At 34.1% G+C, this 24514-nt stretch overlaps 2 protein-coding genes across 6 annotated transcripts; one reads left to right on the forward strand and one right to left on the reverse strand.

Moving 5' to 3' along the window:
* The first annotated feature begins 1712 nt into the window (after window positions 1–1712).
* LOC143143074 (uncharacterized) lies at window positions 1713–23225 on the forward strand. 5 transcript variants are annotated; one of them, XM_076303946.1, is made up of 7 exons: window positions 1713–2019; window positions 2498–2536; window positions 2610–2925; window positions 9250–9419; window positions 21096–21180; window positions 21255–21301; window positions 21608–23224. In XM_076303946.1, the coding sequence occupies exons 3-7, from the start codon at window positions 2675–2677 to the stop codon at window positions 21781–21783; spliced, it is 729 nt and encodes a 242-aa protein (XP_076160061.1). In that variant the 5' UTR covers window positions 1713–2019; window positions 2498–2536; window positions 2610–2674; the 3' UTR covers window positions 21784–23224. The 5 variants fall into 5 exon arrangements, with proteins under 5 accessions (XP_076160061.1, XP_076160062.1, XP_076160063.1 ...); XM_076303947.1 differs by having other exon boundaries at window positions 2512–2536; XM_076303949.1 differs by lacking the exon at window positions 1713–2019 and adding an exon at window positions 2036–2113.
* On the reverse strand, window positions 22476–24013 carry LOC143143076 (uncharacterized). The gene is made up of 3 exons (XM_076303950.1): window positions 23945–24013; window positions 23603–23858; window positions 22476–22657 (listed from the first exon to the last, which is right to left on the reverse strand). The coding sequence occupies exons 1-3, from the start codon at window positions 24011–24013 to the stop codon at window positions 22479–22481; spliced, it is 504 nt and encodes a 167-aa protein (XP_076160065.1). The 3' UTR covers window positions 22476–22478.
* Window positions 24014–24514: the final 501 nt, after the last annotated feature.

The following is a 24514-nucleotide window of genomic DNA, read 5'->3' on the forward strand; positions in this document are numbered from 1 at the left end:
CGATTAAGTTTATCTTAACTACACCAGGAGCATACACGAACATATACGTTAAAACGTTTCTTTGTGCTACGAGTCTTGGTCCAAGGTGTTTATTTGTGATTATCGAAACGCGTGGAAATTATTTCAGTTTTAATTGTATTTGGTCTCACTTTTCTATTCATTATTCATATTAATTCTGGTTAATGTACTTTTTCTAAGCTATCGATTTAAGTAAGTTGTGATTGTATCATTTTGCAACTGATTTGTGATTGTATTAAGTGCATTGATTTAATTGTGACTCTTTCGCTATTAGTACCAGAACTTTCTGTTATCTATTTTTAATAAACTGGTAGAAGTTTACAAGCATTTGTTATTCTTATGCCTACGTGACATATCGGAACATGAGATAATGGGCCAATTTTACGAAGTGAACCAAAGTGTTTCTTCCTAAGTGAATCTAATTATCTCATTGAACTAATAGCAGATGAATCCAATTTTATATATATATAATATTAATCAGTTTTTCGTGTTAACACTTTTAATTCTGTGGATACAGCTTTTCCAAAGGAAAATAATAGACTAATAAAGAAACATTTTTTAACAGAATCGAGATTAGATTGTAGGAACTTTAGGTATGTTTGGCAGGTAATTTTTCCAAGGTAACTAGCAGCACAGGTTTCTCCACTAAGAATTGTTGGCCAGTTATGTTGATTTGTTGCGAGTAGGGCCATATTTCTTGTACAAATGCTCCACCAGCGCAGTTTAATTGACTCGCCCGGGGTATTATTCGATCTAGCAAAATAAACGACGGTTACAATTCACGTACGCTTGATATAATTAAACGGAATTAGGTTGACGATCGTTCCTTCAAAAGGCCAATGAAAGTTGATTGCGTAATTAACTGGTGCGTATGGGACTTTGACTATTTCGTTAAAAGAAATAACGAGCAACTAAAAGAATGTCACTTCGATGGTTCTTTCGTTGTAGATACCTGAAAAAGTAACCGTTACTGTGAATTTCGTAAGTGTTTCACATGCGTTTCTTTTTAAAGGAACCTAAATGTCGGTTTATGAAAAGAGACTAGCCACAAAGAAAATTTAATAGACTTAACAGAAGGACAAGTTTTATACCGCTCTGCGTACTCTACATTTATGTCTACCGGGTGTCCCGATCATCACCGGTCGATTTGAATTTCGCGCTACTTTTAAAACGTCGAACCGATTAACCCGAAACTTGACATATGTCATCTAGATAGATGGGGAATTAAATGTAGAAAAGTACACGGTGAATGAATGCGTGCAAATTATGCAGGCGTATTACGAAAAATCCTGATCTTTAACGCTAACGATTCGGGAACTTGGTAAACATTTCTTTCGAAATCGTGTGCCGGCCATTTGGAAAATATCTTATTCGATTAATAACTCCCAAGTTTGTACTTTTCAATAAAAAAACAAATATCAATATCGCTTAAACCGTTTGAGTTTTATTCAAAAAGTAGATCGACCAGTGATGATTGGAACATCCTATATACAGAAGAAAACGTACATAGCTCGTATAAAATTAAAAAAATTATAAAAATTACTTTTGGGGTCAAGCAGACTCTAGCAGACTACTCTAGGGTTAAGGGTTACTGCGCTCTTCGAAGTCAAAGCCGAAAGCAGGATGTTTTGCTATGATGTGCAAGCGATTAGCAGGTGCATGGTGCACCAGCTTCAGCAGAAGGTGGGGCTGGCAGTAGCGCAGGCGTGAAAGTCTTTGGTTTCACTTGTCTTCCAAGAGATCGGCGTCTACCTGGCCAGTAGTAGGAGAGAAAAACAGTGACCCACCGCTTGAAACAGCTCGAACGGATCCAGAAGCGAAATCGTGTTCGCGGCGCGCACAATGCGCCGCTTCGACCAACCGGAAACGGATAAACTCGTCGCTCCCATTGCAGACTGTCCGCGAAAAAGAATCGAGGCTCGAAAAATTTAGGGAAGAGAGGACGTTTGTTCGGTGGTGTTTTCGTGTGTGAAACGAAATCTACGGGAAAGATCATTCTGGGTACCAAAAAACCAAAGTTTCTTTTTTTTTTTTTTTTTAATAACCAATGAGCTGAAAGTGTACGAAACATTATTGCTTTATGAAATACAACGAAGTAATTTACTTACGTATACGAAGCGTAATGAAATATTGCTTGTACAGATAGTTAACGACACCAAGTTTATCTTTCATTCTTTTCTGAAAAAATATTTTTGCGAAGATTCCTCTTCACGCTTGCAGTACTGAATTACAACATTCCAATGTTCAACTCGCGTTTAGGATCTTCGTAAAATATGGAAATTGTTAGCAAAATTTGAAATTGTTTGCATCGAAATATACCGAAGTAGCGATATTTGAAAACCATGAGTTTGCGATATACCGAAGCAGCGATATTTCAAACTCATGAGCAGCTACGCGAAACCTTCTTATAATAGTTAGCCTTTTTCTAAGAGTTACGATAGTTTTATAATACATATTACAAAGCCTTTTATAATATTAGAAGCGACGTTCCAGTTTATTAACACGAAAAGGAAGACAGGTAGAAATATTGAAACGTTCGGTAAAGTTTGCTCGTAAGTTCGAAAAGAAAGAAGAATCGTGACGTTTTTAAGATTCTTGCAAACATCGATCTACCGGAAGTGTGAAGTACAGAAAAGGAACCGGAAAGAACTGCGCCATGAAAATGCCAGCAGACTCTTCGATATATTGGGACTCGGTGGGTTCCCAGCGCTCTACATCCGGTGGCAGCTCCGGAGACGCTTGCAGCTCCGGAAGTGCCAGCCGCCACTATGTCGATCCGTGGGATTTGGAGAACTATGCGTACCTGCGTCGACACAGCGTTGCCGGCCTGACGCAACAGGCGTCGCGACACCATCGACGCCCGGCCTATCGACTGTCACAGGAGACACGTGCTCATTCGGAATATTGGTGAGTGATACAGTAAATACACTGTGAAGCTCTCCAGAGAGGAATTATTTTGTTCGAAATAAATAAAAATTCGAGTTGATATCGATCCATGACATCTCCGCCAACTTTGTAACGATGTTGTGTTGCGTTTAGTCAAGTTAATTAATTACGGTTTATCAGTATTGTAAATATCATAATGTATAAGTAACAGTCAAAATTATAGGTAAGTTTTATGCACTGTTGGTAAATTTGAATAACGTATTCAGAATATATTATGCAAAATGAAAATATTAATATTACTGTATCGATTAGCATATGCCCTAAATGCATAAAATCTGCAGTCTATTAAGTAAGAATACTTGTTCACGATTTTAATAGTTACTTCCACATTATAATGTTAAAAATACTTGTATGTATACGTGTCCGAATACCAGTATCCTTAAATTTCAGAGTTGACCCTGAAATTTAACCACATAACGATAGTATAATTGTGTAAATATAATAATAAATAAACAAAGTATAATAAAATTCACATTCCGGGATTGAGAGGGCGTTGTTAGCACCAAAATAGTGTTGCTAAGTGGTTGATAATGTCAACATACCCACACTGCCACTCAAAAGTTGATAGTAACGTTTAATTTTTATAGAAATAAGACTTTTTTAGACGAGTATATTTGTTTCGTTGAAAATTTTGCTCTTTCATGTTGAAAGAATATTATTTAGTTATTTTTTAAACAAACATGGAAACTACTGTTTCTCAGAGAAACACGAACCATCGAATTTGAACATTTAACAATTTGTTACATTTGGTTTTTCCTTTCAAGATTGAAATATTTAGGACAATGAACTATGGACAATTTATCCGATTCTAACCCGAAAAAGTTACTTTTTATATTTCGACGTTCAGAGTGACTGTCAAGTGTTACTATCACTTCTTTTATCTTTACGAATGATAATAGTTAAGATACATTTGATACGAGACTATTGTTATATTTACGTTTGAAATCGATACAGTCGGTCCTCAATTGAATAAATATGATATATTGCAGAGAGAAAGTTAGATCAATCTCGGGTAAAAAGGACTGCGGTACAACGAGTAAAGAGAATGTGAACGGTATCGAATAATTTATGTTTGATCGAAGGTTGATTAGAACGTTTGACCCAATATGATTCTTAATTCCTTCTCTTAAGAATATATTAGGTACGTGAACTGAGTTTCCAAAGTCGATTAAAGTAAAATAAATAAATATGTACTCCTTTATAATTTATGTTTGATCGAAGGTTGATTAGAACGTTTGACCCAATATGATTCTTAATTCCTTCTCTTAAGAATATATTAGGTACATGATCTGAGTTTCTAAAGTCGATTAAAGTAAAATAAATAAATATGTACTCCTTTATAAATGAAAAGATTGAAGCAAAGAAAGCTTTATTTGATATCTGAATCCATACAGATATGCAAATATATATGTATAAAGACATGAATAGAGTTAAAAAGGTAATTGCTTATTTACGAATAAACATAACTGGAGAACTTACTTGTTAGTGTACTCTGTTATCCAACCACTCCAACAAATGTCTTCAAACGATTTGAAATTTATTAAAAAATTAAAGTTACCAATTATACACTTTTATGAGTACATGTACTTTTTTAAAATTGTAATTACGCTATACTATATGAAATTTTTAAATTAAAATTTCATGCTTACGCTTATATTAAAAATTTTATTCAAACTCTAATTATTGATCTCTTTTGTGTATGTGAATTGCAACAGTACTTCTAACGTTTATGGTTACCTATCTTAATTTGCGATTTAATTTAACACCAATCGAAGGTTTTCCTCGTTCAATTAAAATGTTATAGTTATGTCAATAAAAATTATATTTTAGGTATTTATTTATTTTATTGAATACCTATTACATCTTACGCATATAAACCAATTTTATCCTTTCCATCTCTCTGCTTTTCCATCTCTCGATTTTGTTTTAAAGAATGAGTATTCTTTTCTTAGGATTCGGGGATGATAACCTTATAAAAAATACGATTATCATATTCATATATATTTAATTACATTTGCATCTCATCAAAAATAAAGGAAGCGATGGTAACACTCGACAATTAGTCTGGACGTTAAATATAATTACTTGTTTTTCATGCTTTGAATCTAATGAATTTTTCATAATTGATTGTATTAAAATCTTCCAAGTTTAAGGATAAGAAATAAATGTAACACAAGTATCTGAATCCATATATTAAAATAAGGAAGTTCTTTAACAAAAATAATTTAATGTCTTGATTATTAATCGTTGCGATACATTTCCATTTGTATTAGGTATATTAATTCTGCTTTTAACTTTACAACAATTATTCCAAAAAATAACCGTTTTATTAATGATGGCGCCAAATTGGTTTTTAAAACTGGAAAATTGGACAAATTAATTAAAAATATTCAACTAATAGACAACTTTGATAGCAGACTAACGATATCGTTCTCTTATTGAGTTCTTAATGGTACTTAATGTTTAAATTGATACCATAAAATGGCGACAAGTACATTTTATTAATACCAATGGCAACTTATCTCAATATTTGTTTAATACCCGAACACAGTGCTTGAAAACTGATACGCATCGCTATTAATAGGATTACAATGCAAAATGTTGTTCTATTATTTCTCTCATTAGATACAACAGTCACATGCTTGAAGTTGTCCAAAGAAAGACATTCTCAGCATGGTTTGATACCAGACTTTCAATTTCAAACGTAAATTGTATATGGTAATATCAAAACACGTCTCACAATCGGTCTTTTAATTACTTCACTTTTTATGGATCATTTATTACTCAAAATACAACTGCTACCTAATGATTGACATTCTGAAATATTGGCGAGTATTTCATCGTTTGTTTCAATCTCCTAGATCTGTTAACAAATTCACAATACAACACAATCTACCTCCAACGGAAAAAATTCACAAAAATTTACTATTAAACGTTTACATTTCAGAAACAAAAGATCTTACAACTTTGAAAGCCACAATTCCATGTTCAATCTCGTGGACTTGTTTTACTTCGTATTATAGCGATCTGGTCGACGATCTCCATTTATAAGGTGTCTCAATCGTCACCGGTCGATTTACTTTTTGAGTAAAACTCAAGTGGTTCAAGTAATCTTAATATTTAAAAGTACAAACTTGGGAATTAATAGTGGAATAATGGATATTAATAATAATAATGTCTTCAAAATGGTGGACACATGATTTCGAGGGAAATGATTACGAAGTTTCCGAATTGTTAGCGTTCGAGATCGCAATTTTTGTAATACGTCCAAATAATTTGTACACGTTCTTTCGTCGTGTACTTTTTCATGATTAATTTTCCATCCGTTTAGATGATATATGTCAAGTTACGGGTCAGTCGGTTCGACATTCTAAAAATAGCGGAAAATTCAAATCGACCGGTGATGATTGGGACACCCTGTATTATCATTCCCGTTCAGTTTCCCTGGAGCGGAACAGTATGCCGCGAATGACATTCTCTGTGTTTTTCTCCCACTGAAAATCACTAAACGGGCCAATTCCCGATGCGAAACGACTCGGGGGATTTCGCCTTTCACTGATTCGATTCGAGTCATCGATTTAAACGCCGTTAGGGGGTTCAATGCACCGCGTCGAATCGTTGATGGATGTCTATTACGATTAAAGGAAGTGTCTCTTTCCGGCAATTAAATTCCCGTATGATTGTGTCCCCTTCGTGAGCTTCGTTGTGCAACATGTTATAGAAACTACGGTCAGAGATTTTGAAAAATATCGGAGTAAAAGATACAATTTTCCCAACTATTATTAATTATTTATTATCATATTAATCAGAATTATTATATATTACTCCACCGTAACATTAATTAATTACAGTTTTAATTCTGATATTAAGCTTGTAGGCCTCATATATTCAGGGATCCCAAAATGAAGAAAAAATTTAATTTTTTCCTTTAAAAGTTTTAATTTAATTTAAATAAAGATTCTATTTGTACGGAATTATTTAAGAAATAACAGTGGCGAGGGCCATTCGGATAACTCATCAATAATGTTTCGTAAAAACGATATTAATCAAAAATAGATCATGGAGGTATTATTAAAAAATTTGAGCCCTGAAACTTTGTTCGTGTCTCAGGTTTTTAAAATCCGTTCATAGCTGGTGTATTTTTGAAAAGTTGAAAGTGTATATTTTTATAAGATACTGAAAGTGAAAGTTTCGAAAGAAAGAAATTGAAAGATTCGACGTTCTCCAGGGAATTAGTATTGTCTTTATACGCTTTATATGCAATGACGTTATGTTGTACAATCCTTTTCCCTCGTTGTTGTATTTAAATTTTTCGTTTAACTCGTCTAAGAAAGAAAACTCCTTTGAAAATTCCGTTTCTTTGGAAAGATGCATTAACCGAAGGTGCAGCTTAATAAACATCGCGAGAACAATACTCGCGAACACTGTGTTCTACTTTGCAATCATTGATACGATCTTTCTCGGGCAGATTGCAAGGCATAAAAAATACATTGGGTTAAACAGACTGTGAACAAAAAAAGAAAAAAGAAAAAAAAATACTGCGCTCTTACAATGAGGGATTCTTTTATGCAACCGCGTCGAGATCGATTATCAGCGTTTCATGGTAATTCGAGCGTCTTCTTTTGAGCTAAGTTCGCGCATATTAATTAAACGACTTGTTTAGAAATTACCACGTTAGAAATTAAACGACCTCTTTAGATCTGTTCTACTCTTTGTTTTGGAGGTCCAGTTTCGTTTGTTAATCCGACGATTTGTTTGCCCACGGTTTTTTGTTCAATTATTGATCGTTCTTTGAATTTCCTGCGTAATTTATCCGCGCGGAATTATAAGTAAACCGTTTAATTATTTATGCAAATCAGTTTGCGTGATGGTTAGAAATTACCACGATGATTTTGCAATCGAGGAAAAGGTTGTTGATACATTGTAATTAAGTGAAACTGACGCAGAGTTAATGCTTACGTAATTATCGGTGAATGAGAATTATATTAAATAATCTCTGCTAACGAAACATTAATATCCAAATGTTATGCTACTACCCTTGCATAAAATCGACATCGAACGTGTACATTTCAAGCTGTCAGAATTAATTTCACCAGAATTATACGCTTCTAACGATCCAAAAATAATCATAACAATCTGGGGCAATTCGTCGAAACATATACATGCACTATTATTCTTATTATATGCATGTTTGATGAAAATGTAAGAGTTTGATTATTACTTTTAAGGAATACGTGTAATTGTATTGTAGTTATCAAAGTTAATGTTTAAAATAACAATATATGGAAATTTAAGGAAGAGATTCAAAAATTAAATATTTGACGAATTATTTATTTGTACAATTTTTCAACCAGACTAATTCTCACGAAACAAGAGTTTATAATATACAAAGTTTACTAAATGATTCTTTAAAGATTGAGTCAGATGGTTATTATAAATAAGGCACAGGAGTATTAAATTTCGATCTACTAGGAAACAATTGAAATATTTCGTTAAACTAGATTTACATTGTTCCAATTCGCAGTACAGTGAGTCCTCAAGTTCGTAAAAGAACACATACGAATCTGTTTAACTATCATTAATTTTTGATACATGTAATCCTATATCAAATTTACTAAACAAAGGAAGAGAGATCATTTCTGGGAGGAATTCCCGATTCGTATTGGATCAAACGTTTCAGCTAAAAATCTGTGACTAAGAAAACATTGATCGACACTGTACATTTTCTTTACCACTTTTGTATCGTATTTTTCTTACCTCGGGAGTGATCTTTCTTTCTTTCTACAGTACACCGTATTTATAAGTCAAGAATTACAAATTTTCGTTCAAGATGCATAGAAAAATAATTTTAGTATGGATTACTTTTTCAACATTCATTATACGTGCGATGTTCGTGTAGTTCTTAACCCTAGAACAACCGAAGGAGTCAATTTCACTTGTTTTGAATTTCTTTTACAAATTAAAAATTTCAATATTCAACATTCGTTGAGCGTGCGATGATCGTGCAATTCTTAACACTGGAACTACTAAAGGAATCAATTTGACTCGATTCGAACTTCTTCTTAAAATTACTCAATTATTAACGTCGTCTTTGCCTACAATATTCGTGGACATTATCAAAATGGACAACTAGTGGTACTCGTAAATTAATTTACCGTTTCCCTCGTCTAACTTTAAAGATACGTATATGGTTTGATACAAATAGGAGTACGTTCACCGTTGGTAACTGTACTGTTACTCCGATGGTTAAACAATAACAATTCAAGAAAATGACAACCGTTGCAGGTATTCATCCTCGGTGAGAGAACCGGGTTACGCCGCACCCGCTTTCGTGGAAGAATTGTATTGTGGACCACCTAGGACAGCGAACAATACTTGTTACTATCATCAGCCGATCTACGAGGACGAGGTACCGGATTACGTCGCCCCATTTCCGGTCTACGCACCTCTCTCCGGTAAGATTAATTACTCTTTTTCCCTGGCAGTATTCGCCATGCAACGAATCGAGGTCTCTAATAACAGTTAGACACGGAAACTGCTAGTAGAACCTATCAGAGTTTGGGTCTATGACAAGTGATGTTATAATAGAATAGCTAGGCCAACTCTAAAATAGACAGAAAAGTGTGAACAGTAGGGTATTTCTTGAGAACGATGATGGGTAACGATAGGAGTGAAAAGTGTTTCGATACCATCGATACATTTACTTTTGAAATTAATACTTTCGTATAAAACCATTCTAGAAAATGTCTTCGAACGATTTGAGACTTGTTACTCTATAATAGATAGAAAGATATGAACGGTAGAGTATTTCTTGAGTAGGATGATGGGTAACGATAGGAGTGAAAAGTGTTTCGATACCATCGATACATTTATTTTTGAAATTAATACTTTCGTATAAAACCATTCTAGAAAATATCTTCGAACGATTTGAGACTTGTTACTCTATAATAGATAGAAAGATACGAACGGTAGAGTATTTCTTGAGTAGGATGATGGGTAACGATAGGAGTGAAAAGTGTTTCGATACCATCGATACATTTATCTTTGAAATTGATACATTTTTGTATCAACTATTCTAGAAATTTGAGACTTATCGAGTCTTGTCGATTTGAGACTCATTGAGACACGTCACTGTTGTATCGATACCTATAGATTGCATTAATTTTGATAACTGTTTAACTACACTCGCAACTTGTTGAAAATAAAAGACTTCGGATACTTAATAAATTTGTAAGATCAGAAAATGTAAGGTCCTGGAGAATATAATACATAATCGAAAGTCTCGGGTAAACTCGATACTGTGCAGTTTCAGAAAGCAATTATTTCTGACACTTAAAAGTAGTTATGATATTTTAAAATAATGTTTAGAAAATACGTATACGCGTAAGGTAGATTCTGCGTTAAATACGATCAATTAACTATTTTCCTATTTGTGGAACTTTCCAATCTAACTTACTATCGCGAATTCGATCTTGTTAGTAGCCATCTGATACTTAAAATATTTTCAAATCAACAAATTGTAACATACAAGGGGTACCGGATGAAGTATTTTTTAATATTGCATGCCACTAGATTCGTACGAAATCTACTATATTTTTAGCTAGTTTGAAAGTTTATAACGCATCGTTTTTAAGTAGACTAACTATTTTAAACATTCTTGTTCGAAAGGAATTAATAGCTCGTAAAAACAAGAAAGGATCTAACACGAAAAGAAGGTCAGGTAGAAGAAACGTTCGTATGAATTAATTATCATTCTTCTTGCGTGTTATTTTTGTAGTTATGCCCCGTATATTATGAAATATTCTGTACAGTACGAATTCCATTCCAATTTCCATTGCTTCTTTATAAGAGAAATACTCGATTGAATTTAATATTTAACAAAGACTATAATTATGTAGACTCGACACGCGATCGGAAGATCGTGATATGGATTTTCTCCTATCGCGCTTTCACCTAATCAATATTCAGTTCATCACATTTTCCGGGTGAAGCTTCGTCCAGGTTTTCCTAAGTGAAAAGCATTCTTGGGGCGGCTTACAGGAAGAAACTATTTTCATGCGTTTGCATATGTACACTATTTAAACAGTCGTTGAGTTTCTCTCTATCAAAATATTATATTTCACGTTTTTATTTTCCTCGAAATCGAACCTCGTTTAAACGCAGAAAAAAAATTAAACGATTTGAGCCGTTGTTCTCCCTTATGGATTTCATCTGAGCTTAATTCACAGATTTTTCAAAGAAACGATTTTTATTTTCTTACGATACTGTTTTTCTGATTCGCGTTCAATTTTTGATTCCTATTCAACGATTATGGCTTTTGAAAGAATATACACCGGATGAGCCACAGAAAGTGTTACGATTAAATATTTCCAAAATATTGGCGACATTAAAAAATGTTATTAGAAATGGTTAAAGTGTTTTAAGAAGCACACCTTTTAGCTTAATTTCCTTTTTCTGGGCAAGTTGTTAAAGAGATCGATCAAAATTGCAAGAAGTAATAGATTGTTCCATAAGTTTTATCCAGACAAAATTCATCGAACAACTTAGTATAAGTTACTAATACTAGTGATAACTTATTTCGGTACCCATTTGGTACACCAATAGAACACTTGAGAATTCATTCGAGGCGGTATTAATGAGTATGTTAATATCATTGGATTGGTTCTTTACCAATGATGGTTAGGATTTCTAAAACAGTACAAGAGTTTGGTAATCAAGGCTGTTTATTCTAGGTTACGAACACACACGACCTACTCACTTAGTCCGAGTAAGTAGGTCTTAGTCCAGACCTACTTAGTCTGGATCAGTCACGTCTAGATATTTGAGAGGCAAAATGAGAGGCTACTCCTCTTGATCCTTCCTCAGAGCCTACTTCAGACATCGTCTGTACACGTCGCGAAGGTTACTTGGGAATAATTGTTCTAGACTAAACAGGTCATGATGCAGTGTCAGATCATGCGATTGAAATTCCTGGTGGGAACAAGAGGTGTGAGATCGTTCTATTAAAAAGCGAATTAAATATATCGAACAAAATACAATTGATATACCAATGACGTACTCGTTAATTTCAAAACATACCAGTTTCCAAGCATCGTTTTGAGTTATCGAATAGCTTTTTTTACAGTATCGATATACAATCAAACGTTAAGTATCTTCGAGGATTTGACAAAACTACGAGGTCGAAACTATGTTCAAAATTGATAGAAGTATCATTCCCGGTTGTAACGTAGGTGCAATATTATTAGGTCGATATTTTTATAAATTAGTTTCTCTACGCATAAACAACTTGAATGCTTAAGCTTAAGTTTAGTGTTTTTCGTGCTGTTAGAAATTATTTCTAATATTAGTAAATGTATCACACATTTTTGAAACATTTTGTAACAACAGCGTAAAATTGAAATAAAGAAATAATGATGCTAAATGACGAAGACAAATGAAAAGGAAACAGAAATCTTGTTACTGGTTTATAGAGCATTGAAAATGTCTATAGAATTTTTAAGTAGGTTCGATTGAGATATTCAACAACTTATAATACTCTTTTACTTTTGACCTCTTTGAAACAGGGGCCATATTCGAAACGTTTGTGTAAAGGGATACAAACTAGAAATAAATACATAATATGTCGTTCAAAAAGTTTCGTCGATCGATAAGAAATAAAGCTATTAGATTTGTCGCTTTATTTTCCTAAAGATGGTTACTACTGTCTGATGAACATGTGTAAAGTTTCATGTAGATCTATCTATTTTTTCACAATGGAAAAAACGACACAACTTATTGAACAACCTACTAGCTGTTATCATAAAAACCCTTCACATTACCAAGTGTGTCGAAAACCAAATTACTGCCTAAAGAAGGCAGGACTGATTAGAATATTTCAGGAGTATACACCTTAGCTTCGAGATAAGAGAGCAGGATTGAGATCAACATTGGACACGAAAGAGTCAGCTTCACTTGGTAGCAGATGAATAACGCAGCCATGTGGATAACGCATGACCACGTGTGACAAAACCGATATTGCAGAAACTGCAGGAATTTGGTTGGGAAAGGATGATTCAACCAACCTACTTCTCAGATCTTGTACCGAGTGACCATTACTTTTTCTAAATCCTACAACGTTGATTGAACGTCGTGGCAATTTCTATCGATCGTGAGAAATCTTAAAACGTTAGCAGACAGGTGACAAAATGTTTCAGGAGACAGTGATACTATTAACACTAAATTTACCAACCAGTCGAAATGACTGGTTTCAACTGCTTTCGTAATAAAATTTACTTTAAATTCCATGGCATGTTTTCTGAAGACGTTACGATTTTTCTATTCTACGCATCTGATCAATTACATAAATTCTTCTTTTTCCTCGTCGATTGATTGTCTTTTAAATATATATATAAGGTGTACCTTAATATTACGAAATCTGTCGGTAGTTCTAGTATTAAAGAGATAATCTGACGAACGAATACACGTCTGTTCGTTCATAAACATAGACGTCATCGACCTGACGGACCAGTTCGTTCCTCGTTCGTGATTTCGTGACCAAAAGTCGCAATGTCAGTAGCGTTAATTGGTATTCTTGTACGCGGCGACACGATTACGCGCGCCATACTCGGTGCTCAGCATGGGGAAACCTCGCGATTCGAAAACGTTACGCAATTCTCGTGTTGCATCGTCGATCCTGCAGCCGAGTGCACGTGCTAACGCGTCTGACAAATTTAGTCAAGGAATGCACTTCCGTCTAGGAGCCAGTTCGAGAATGTCGCTCAGAATCGACTGCAATCGCGAGGAAACGTTCTTGCAGGGATTAGGAAAGCCTGACAGCTCACGTGGGAACGTTAAAAGAGAGAAATTCCATTTGTTTAAATTCGATCTATGGAGCGTCCAAAAATATGGAGTGTGAAAATGACCTTTTCATTGTTGAATCAATTCACTGTTCGTTGTGGAGAAAATTACTGCGATGGAAGAAATTTCAAAATTTTTTTGAAAATAATGAAATAATTGTAATACAATAATATCATAATTTTATGAAAATAATGATACACAGGAGTCGACAAAAACTGAACAAAGAGGTGAAAAATCTTATAGAATTACCCAGAAAGTATATCGAGTTGAATTAATCGTTGGAAAAAATTCAATTTTTTTTTCTTATTTTGTTAAAGTTTGATGTGCGTAGAATGTTGTGTGAAAAAGATATTTCGCAATTCAAACATTTAGCGAAGTTACAGCGATAAATGAACTTGTTTTAAGTTTTTCTCAAAACTGTATCTTCCAATCTAGAAATCTCCGGAACTAAGCATTCGATTTATTTAAAATTTTATAGAAATATTCTGCATAGAGTATTCTCCAATATTCTTCAAACTTTTTATAAACGTTTAAAGTCGTTCTTTCTGGATAAAAATCATTGTTTCTTCTTCAAACTTCGACCATTTTTACAATTATTACAATTTTCGAAGAATCGTGCGCTATACATTAGATAATAGTTTCTAGTTTATGAATCGACAAAATTTTTTTATTTCAAACCTCCCAGCTCTTGTCAACTACGACAGTCAACGAACAATGTTTCACCAAAAGGGGTTCTAGGAATAGCGAATAACTTCGCCATTTTGTACGATATTTACTTTCGCAAAATTGCAAAACGAAGCTAAAAGTTATATTTATGTTCTCTGAAGAAGACTAGATTTTTCATTTAGTAACTACTTGGGAAAAAATTCGCAAAATTCACCAATTTTTCAACGCCTCGGAGTGGTGTTCTTCCATAATAGAGGTGATTAATCTTACGGTTTGTTCACCGATTATTTGTAAAAATTTTCGATCGTGACATTCCTTTGAGTTATCCGAAAGCTGTCAAACATTTTATCTTCGAAGGAACTGTCGTGAAAAGTGATAAAAATAATCGCTGGGTGACGAACGAGAACGAACCGATTTCGCGGAAAATAGTTGTTGGAAATGGTTATCGTAATAGTTGGTTTGTCACGCGTCGCAATAAGTCGACCGATTTCTATCGTGTCCTAGAAAGTCTCTATCGCCGTGACGAATCATACTTCTGAGCTTACTATATGTCGCGAGAACGCTCGATGCAACGCGCGACTTGACGTTCGAAGCGTAATTATTATTTCCAACGACTTTCGAGTGTCACCACTTTCTCTTCTGAACATCGAATCGTGCATAGACTTACGATCTGGGGGAATACATTTTTTTCTGAAATTTTATCCAATGACTTTGACAGTTCTGTCCATAGATGATTTCAATTGCAAATGTCGAGGAGACACTTCGTGCCAAGTGTAAAAGGAAAAAGTCGCTCTCCAGCGACTTAATGCCGGAATAATTTTGGTTGTAAATTGTGCTGGGATTTTCTGTTTGCTTATTCTGCTTTCACAGATGTTTGTCAAAGTCCTCTACCGAGAAATTTAAACGAAGACATAGACACAGAGTACTCAATTTCGGTTTTAAATATCTCCTAAATATAATTTCGTTTAATCAATGAACACTGTTAAAATAATTGCTACGTTGAAGCTGTTCGAGTCGAATTGACCTACGTTCGAAAAATATTATAATATTCAATAAATTATAAATAGTGCTCTTTTTAATACAAAATGTCATAGATGATTTTCAATGCTTTACAAGTTACTTAAATTAAATCAATTGTCGAATGTTCTTAACGTACGTACATATGTACGATTAAAAATCATATGTATGATTTGGTATTGATAATGTATTACTTTTCTGTATGTTTTTAATTATGTTAAAAATTGAACTTTGGCAATTGATTTTCAATACTACCTTGATCAAAAAGTTCTAGGACTGTCCCCCGTGTGTCGCTGTCAATCACCCGATTGTTTCTTTTTTTTTTTTGTTAGGTTACCATATCTGTCATTAACACTTCCTTCCAATTTCAGCATCATAGCTTGATATTTGTAAAAGTTACGTTGTACTGAGCACATCTCCTTTGTTCGTGTCTTCGATTTTGAAAATGGCATCATTTGAGCATCAACGAGTTTGCATTAAATTTTGTGTAAAAAACGGATTTAACGGTCCGCAGACCTTGGATATGTTGGAGAAGTGTTTCGGCAACGATACTCTTTCGAGATCAAATGTTTTTCGATGGCACGAACGCTTCAGAAGTGGTCGTGAGTCGGTCGAGGATGACAAACGCAGTGGCAGGCCGACAACGTCGAAAACCGATGAAAACATCGATAAAATTCAAGAAATGTTGTCCGAAAACCGCAAATTGACCATCAGAGAGCTGGCAGAGGACTTGAACATTGCTTATGGATCTTTGGCGGCGCTAATAAGATGTTTAAGGTAGGAGAGAACGGAAATATTAGGTGGACCGGAAAGTAATGTCGTTTCTGCGCATGTCACTATTTGATTGTCATTTGTCAGCTCATTGTGTACATTAAAGTCGTAGCAAAGACATTCTGAGGTTATAGTGACTTGTTTAGTTGTAAATAATTAAATTTAAAATTTTTCTTTACAATTTTGGGTGAAATGGCCAGCCAAATACCAGAAGAGGTACATATCCGGCATTGCATGCTTTTTGAGTTTCGCAAGGGTAGTAACGCAACAGTTGCTACCAAAAACATTTGCGATGTTTATCCAAATGCATTAGACGTTCGTAAATGCCAAAGGTGGTTTTCCAAGTTCAAATCCGGTAATTTTGATCTTTCCGACTCGTATCGATCAGGAAGACCAACAACGTTAGACAATGACGTGTTAAGTGCGGAAGTGGAAGCAAATCCGTGTCAGAGAATCGAGGAATTGTCAAACAGTCTTAACCAACCTTGGTCGACCATCCAAGAACATTTGCAGCAGATTGGGAAAGTAAGCAGAGCAGGTGTTTGGGTCCCGCATAATCTGTCCGAAGAGAACAAGGCTAACCGATCCACCACATGCAACTTATTGCTTCAACGGCACAATACAGAAGCGTTTTTTGATCGCTTGATCACCGGAGATGAAAAGTGGGTTCTTTATGATAATCCAAAACGCAAAAGGCAGTGGCTCTCTCCAAATGAATCGCCACAAAGTACTGCTAAGCCAGGTTTACACCCCAAAAAGGCCCTTTTGTGTGTTTGGTGGAGTATTCGCGGCGTTGTTCATTTTGAAGTGCTGAAACCTGGACAGACTGTGAATGCAGACCTTTACTGTGAACAATTAGATCGTGTAAATAAATCTTTAATTGAAAAGTGGCCAGCGATTGTCAACAGAAAAGGCGTTATTCTGCAAGACGATAATGCAAGACCGCACTGCGCAAGACGAACCTTGGCAAAATTTAATGAATTGGGGTGGGAGGTACTGCCTCACCCACCATACTCGCCCGATGTTGCACCATCGGATTTCCATTTATTCCGATCGCTTCAACACTTTCTAAGTGGCAAAAGATTTGCAAATTTGGATGATATTCAAAATGCCATCTCTGTATATTTTGCTCAAAAACCAATTGATTTTTATCGATCCGGCATTGAAAATTTGCACACTAGATGGCAAAAGGTTGTTGATAATGAGGGTGATTATATCATTGATTAAAAATAAAAACTCGTTAAAAATTTATGTATTTGAATTTAATGTCGGGAAACGACATTACTTTCCGGTCCCCCTAATATAAGGAAGTGGGGGATAAGCGTTTCATCCCGGGCCTGCTGTGGACTCGTCAGTAAGGCATCCTAGCAGGCCCTGCCTTATACGCCGGGACATTGGAAGATCGGTAAGAGGTCGTATATATAACGATCGGAGCAGGTACGGGAACTTGCGGGAAACGGTTGATGGTGAGTTTCCCTCTGGTGGCAAGCGTGGGTAGTGCCGCCACAGATCCGTTCAAGACGTTTTGGTTAGTGATTTGGGCCTCAGACGTGTCGCTGCAAAACTGGTGCCGAAAGACCTCAATTTCATGCAAAAAAAGGACCGCGTTGAAATCGCGAAAGACATGATTTCCAAGGCCGAATCCGACCTAACATTTATTAAACGTATCATCACTGGAGATGAGACGTGGATTTATGAGTATGACACACAATCCAGACATCAAGCGAGTGAATGGCGTGCACCGGAAGAGCCGAGACCGAAAAAACCACGTCGTTTTCAGTCAAGAAAGAAGGCGATGCTCACGGTTTTCATGGATTACAATGGTGTTGTGCATCAAGAATTCTTGCCAGAAAAACAGACAGTCAACAAAGAATATTATTTGGGCGTTTTGAGACGTTTGCGCGAAGCAATTCGTCAAAAAAGGCCAGATTTGTGGGCAAACAACTCGTGGATTTTGCACCACGATAACGCACCGGCGCACAATGCGATCCTTATCCGCGAGTTTTTGACGAAAAACAACACGAACACTATCCAGCAGCCTTCAAATTCACCAGATCTGGCTCCCTGCGACTTTTTTCTGTTCAACCGAATTAAAAAACCGCTTCGCGGAACGCGTTACAGTACCCGAGAGGAGGTCATGACAAAATCGAAGACGGCTCTGATGGACATACGGAAAATTGAGTACCAGCGGTGTTTCGAGGATTGGATCAAGCGCTGGCGCAAGTGCATTGCAGTCAATGGGGACTACTTTGAAGGGGACCATATCGATTTGGACGAATAAATTTGTATTTTTGATTTTATGAATAAAGTCCTAAAACTTTTTGATCAAGGTAGCACGGTCCTTTTACAAATGTAAGTTTTATCAAATCTTGGTTTAATTTGTTTAGAAATAACCGACATACATAAATAGGTACATACATGTGTGTATTTGTTCCTAATAATTGGTATGTATAGTGTATCCACAGGACCTTCGCTAGAATTATAATGTGTAACAATTTCTGGTATTTAGTCCGGCTTGATAGAAAGTTTTTTATTATTATGCATTGTATATAGCAGTAAAAATCGTCCATAAAATTTATGTTATATTCGAAACTGTTATATTTAATAATATAACTTACTTATATTTCGGACTTATCTCCGAATGTCTGTTTATACCCGAATTATAATTAGTTATTATAAATTTCTTGAGAAATACACTAACTGATATACATTTAATAAAAAATAGGCTCGAACAGTACAAGGATAACAAACATGAATATTTTGAACAAAACCACATTAAATGCAATTTTTCCTTGCCTGATTACTTGTATGATTACTTCGAGTAATGTTGATAAAAATGAGAAAAATTTATAAAAATCGAATATTTTTTCAAAAAGTAATCCAAAATTCAAAATTTAATTCCAACTTCGATTTCGTATCGAATCGAACCGAACAAAGATTAAGGGAATACATATTTTTGTTTCATAACTGTGATTAACCACATAAATCTAATTAATTCTTAAACATAAAACATTCAATATCTAATATAGAATTACTGGTTGTCACCGTAACAATTATTTTCAACCACAGAAACATCTTAAAATCATTCATTTGAGTTAAATCCTAAATTTCAAAATTCATCGTCGCAAACATTTAACATATACTGTCTATAAATAAAATTCCAAACTGTCATCGTATATTTTCAAGTAAATGAATATTCCGCTTTCACAAATCTCTATTTCCTAAAATTTCTCTGCCCAAAACCTAAACCTAAATATTTTAACACCTGCTTTAAACTGCTCTGTAATAGAATTCACAGTTGTCGATAGAATCAACGTCTTTTAAATACAATATTCCTTGCACTCTTTTCGAGTTAATGATACAGTTAATTTTTTCATTTTTATATATATAAAAAAAAAAAAAAAAACAAATCCACGAGGATTCCTATCTCTCCTAGTCTAAAAATTCTTGTAAATTAAAAAGTTCTAACATTTGCTCGAAAGTTCTTCTGAAAGAATTCCTCCGAGTCGTTGTAACAATTTCCCTGTCCTCGTTCCAAATCGTAAACGCGACCCATTCAAGGTTACGATGCGAAAGACTGAGGGCGTCGGTGGGCGTCCAATCTAGCAAGAGATTAAAGTCAAGCCTATTAAAACGCGAAGACCTCGACTGTGCTTCTATTAATCAGAGGATTACTCAAGCGAACATGGTACACCGCCAACCGATGAACGAAAACGTGAATCTTCAGACGGACTATAGGTAGTATAATAGGTTGCTCAATGAGTTTTGTCGTTCGATACGAAATGGAGCTATTAGGTTTGTCGTTTTATTTTTCGAAAGATGGTACCACTGTTTGATGAACATGTGTGAAGTTTCACGTAAATCTGCCGACTCGTTCGTATATTTACAGTTTTTTTACAATGGAATAATGACAAAACTTAATGAACAACCTAGTATATTCTATAATGTATATTCCTAGGGAAATGCATTTTGTTTTCATTATGGAAATTTAAAGAAAATGCTGCAAACGCGAAGAAATCGATCTTATTCTCGCAATAATACTAATCCAATTACATACTCGATGATACGTGCCTAGAGAAATTTTTCGAGAGATCCACCAGGTGTCAGAAATTCGTTATCATCAGTATTTTAGTGAAATATACTTGCTCAGATTTTTTTTAGCATCGAGACTATTGAAACGTCGAATATTATTGAGACCTCAATCAGACGAACAATGCAGCCATTTTGTTATCAGAGTTGTGGATTATTCGAATAGCTTCGAATAAATCTTCGTCTAAGAGCTAGTAATGCGAATTTTTGTAATTAGTTTTTACATGGTAAAAATTGTGAAATTTTTATTTTCGATGAGCAATTCTTAACTATTTTTTTAATTTTGTACGACATTTTTGTCTACGTTGGAATTCATAAAAAGTGAAGTTATCCTGATGTTGAAGCAATAAAAAAAATTATTTCTTTAAATTAATACTATTCAAAATACTTGAACGTAAAATGTAACGCAAATGGAATTGTATAATCATTGAATTATTTCCGTACAATTATTATTGTTATTATTGGATTTGTTACATTTTTATCATTTTTCCATACCTGAACAACTCCTTATATTTAATAAGTAGTTTTGAAATTATACTGCCCAAAAATAACATAAATTGGAAATTTAATATATATGCAAATATTAATTTATCGAAGTCTCTAAAAAGTGGAGACTAGTTAAAATTTTTGTATTTATAAGCATGTCTTTAAAGAATGAATAAATAATTGTATTTGTAACAAATATTGGGCGTTAAATGTCTATTTTTCGGATATTTTATTGCTATTCTTATATACACTTGTTGATGTTTTAGAAATAAGACACAGTGGTGAGTTCATGGAAGATCATAGACGATTGAGGCACAGACATAAATCTACATCAATGGGGGAACTTCACAGGTATTCCAGAAAAATATTCATGTAAGTGTTGTAATTTGACAAACAATTAATAGTAACATAAAGTTTCTGTTAAGGTCCGAAATCGACCTTCATGTATCGCCAATGGACGCCGTCGAATTGGGTAAACTTAAATTTACAATATAATGTTTAATTGAAAAATTAATATGCACTATTTATACCTATCGAAGTCCTTCGCTCTGAAAATCTCTTTTAAATTATAATTTGAAAACTTTCTTTGGAAGTTGACATTTCGAAAATGTATACTACAAATAAATGCAAACTCTGATTGAAAATTATCTTCGATACGTTAGAAAATGTTTTAATAACGATACATAAATTCTTCGTAATGAAAATATAAGTAAAATTAAACAATTCAAATGATTCACAATGAAGTAATTGTAATTGTACAGATATTTTGTTTTCACAGATATTCCACAGCGACCTTCTCAGGCAGAATATCGTTCGATAGTAGCAGATGCAGAAAAAGAAAAATACATGGTACAAATAGTTCCACCCCCGCATCTTGACTTGAACACTTATGGCCACCTCAAGATCGATTACACAAACAGTTGGAACTCACTGAACCGCAAGATCAGTAAATAACCATATCGTTTTCCATCATTTTCTCTCTTGGTGCACAAGAAATACCAATATAGTAAAAAAAAAACAAAAGTTTTTTGCTATTTTCTTAACTACTATTTAGACAGTTAATGACATCGTCAATTACTTATGTAATATATTCTATTTAAGAATGTTGGCGTCGAACCAAAAACTGTTACTAGTTTAATTGACGAACGGGAAATCAGAAGCTAATTTTATCCAAAAGTAAATTACTTATTCTTAATTTTATACAGTTTAATATGTTCAACGATTACGTGTTAATTTGATCTTATTCGTTGATCCGACATGGAGCAGATATTTTAAACAATATTAATTGCAGTATCATTGCTTTCATGAAACAATTTCCTTTTCTTGTTTCCTGTAACTCTGTTCTCGATTTTTTCCTCGATATCCATGGGGGTGACGTTAGACTTTTCTATATCCAATTGTGGCCACCTTAGAAATTTATTATTCAATATTATGATTTAATATTTCGATCGAGAACACTTAGAACATCGTAAATGTTGTTCTATTATTGAAAAATGAAGAATAATACCTAAAATACGGTGTACTTTTCTTCCTTGTGTTTAAATTTTTCGATCGTCTCCCTTTCTTATTTTGACACTGTATTATACAAAAATTATATTTTATAAATACGATACCACGAAATGTATTGTTCTGTGAATTTATTAATATCGTTATAAATATCGAATTACGGAAGTAACATCATCCTGCTTGGCGTTCAATGACAACTCCTTGTATTTCTGTATTTCGTCAGAATGTTGTTGCTTCAATAAAGCAACATTTTCGCCGTGTTTCTCTTCCTGCGTCAGCAATTGGGCTTTCAGAACTTCGATCTCGTTCTGTAGCTTGGATACTGTGTTATTAACAATATAAGAAATAATAAATAATGTAAAGTAACTGGCATGATAAGAATTGATAACTGTTAACTGATACCAAACAGCTCTGGTCTAATACTGGGTACTAAATAACTTTGCACGGATTATCGATATTTAGGAAAATGATAAACTTTGATCTGATAATTGATGACAACGCTGACTTGAAATGGTAACCAACAAATTGACATATATCGTGAATTGTCCATTGATAACAGTTACGTACTATGCATTTTCTATTGTTAACAGTTACGTTTGTATTGTGAACTTTGCATTGATAATTAATAACTATGTATTGGAAATTCTGAAGAAATGAATTACTGGAGATTAGAAATTCTGAAATGATAACTAAATATTTTCAACCGAGAATTCAGTTAATTATGAATGTTTGACTAAACATTATATTTGAAATAATTATTTATTTGAACAAGCAAATGATTATTCCAAAATCATTCATGATTTGAATCATTCGTTATTCAACTACCAAATTTGATCTTATATAGTTGATCTTTCTATAAAATAAAGTTACTTTGCGTAAGTTATTTTTTAAACAAAAGTAATAAAGTGGAGTTGGAATACTTCGTTGTGTTAAATTGTTATTTTCTTTCTTTATTTCAAATAAAATTTACCCAACCCTAATACTAATAATGACTTGTGACTTAATATCTCACACTTAATAATATCTTTGATAACTTTTATATCAATTAACAAATTATTAACGCTAATTACACCGATAACAATACGCTATCGGCAAAGTTGCGCCAGTGTTATCAACAAGTTGTTTCGAAACCAAACGATATCGATTCTTTCGAATAAAAATTGATGAAACAATCGAAGAAAATAATATACTCCGTAAAGAATCATTGAAAAATCACTTATGTTATAATAATTTCATAAAAAATAATAAATGTTTTAGTGAAATATACTTTGTTCGTTATTCCCATTACAGTCAGTGACGATAAAACGCAAACGGTCGCATTGTTCTTTTAGGTCTTCGATCGTTTTACGAAGATTCTCGTTCTCTGTTTGCAACCCCTCCATGTTGGACTTGTATCGATTCTCGAGAAATATGTAGGCTTGTAATAATTTATTCAAATTATTTTTCGTTTTGTCCAAGTGCTCGTTTTTCATCGTCAGTGTTTCTTCTTGCGCGTCGCAGAAAGCTTTCAACGCCACGTATTCCTGTCAATTATTACGAAATTACAAATATCATTGTCTCCCGAATATTTTAAACCGTGCAATTGAAAACAATCAACAATTTGTCATACATCTCGAACTCTCGTAAATTCGTCAAGAATTGCTTGGAATTCGGAGTTCAGGTACCCTTCGTTCTCCATTCTGTATTTCTCGAAGCTTTAGCAATTTCTTTTTATCAAGCTATATAACCTCAGACACGAACCACCGTTTGGTTCTGATCCTGTCTAAATGTATTTCCTTCTTTCGACAATTTTTTTTTTGCTCGAGATTGAAAATGCTTAATAAGTAATTTATTTTTGAATTAGTAGTTTTTACGTCGTTATCAATTTCGCAAAACAAGATTATATTACACGACGTTGGAAAGTTTGGTTGAAACTGTGAACGAAGAAATGCGATACGATTTAGAATGGATGCGAACCACGGAGGTTCGTGTCTCAGAGCGAAAGGCGCGTTCGCATTACACATGCGCAGACGTCGCCTCGTTTGTGGCATACATTTACGTAAACATTTTCTTTCAAACAGCTATTTTTCGATACGCTTTTGTTAAAAAATCTTGCATTTACAAAACTCTCGTCAACGTTTGAAATATTTTTGTATTTGAATGGTATTGAATAAAACAGCCAAATACGTACCAATGTTCG

This window comes from Ptiloglossa arizonensis, chromosome 2, assembly GCF_051014685.1.
Source record: "Ptiloglossa arizonensis isolate GNS036 chromosome 2, iyPtiAriz1_principal, whole genome shotgun sequence".
NCBI lineage: Eukaryota > Metazoa > Arthropoda > Insecta > Hymenoptera > Colletidae > Ptiloglossa > Ptiloglossa arizonensis.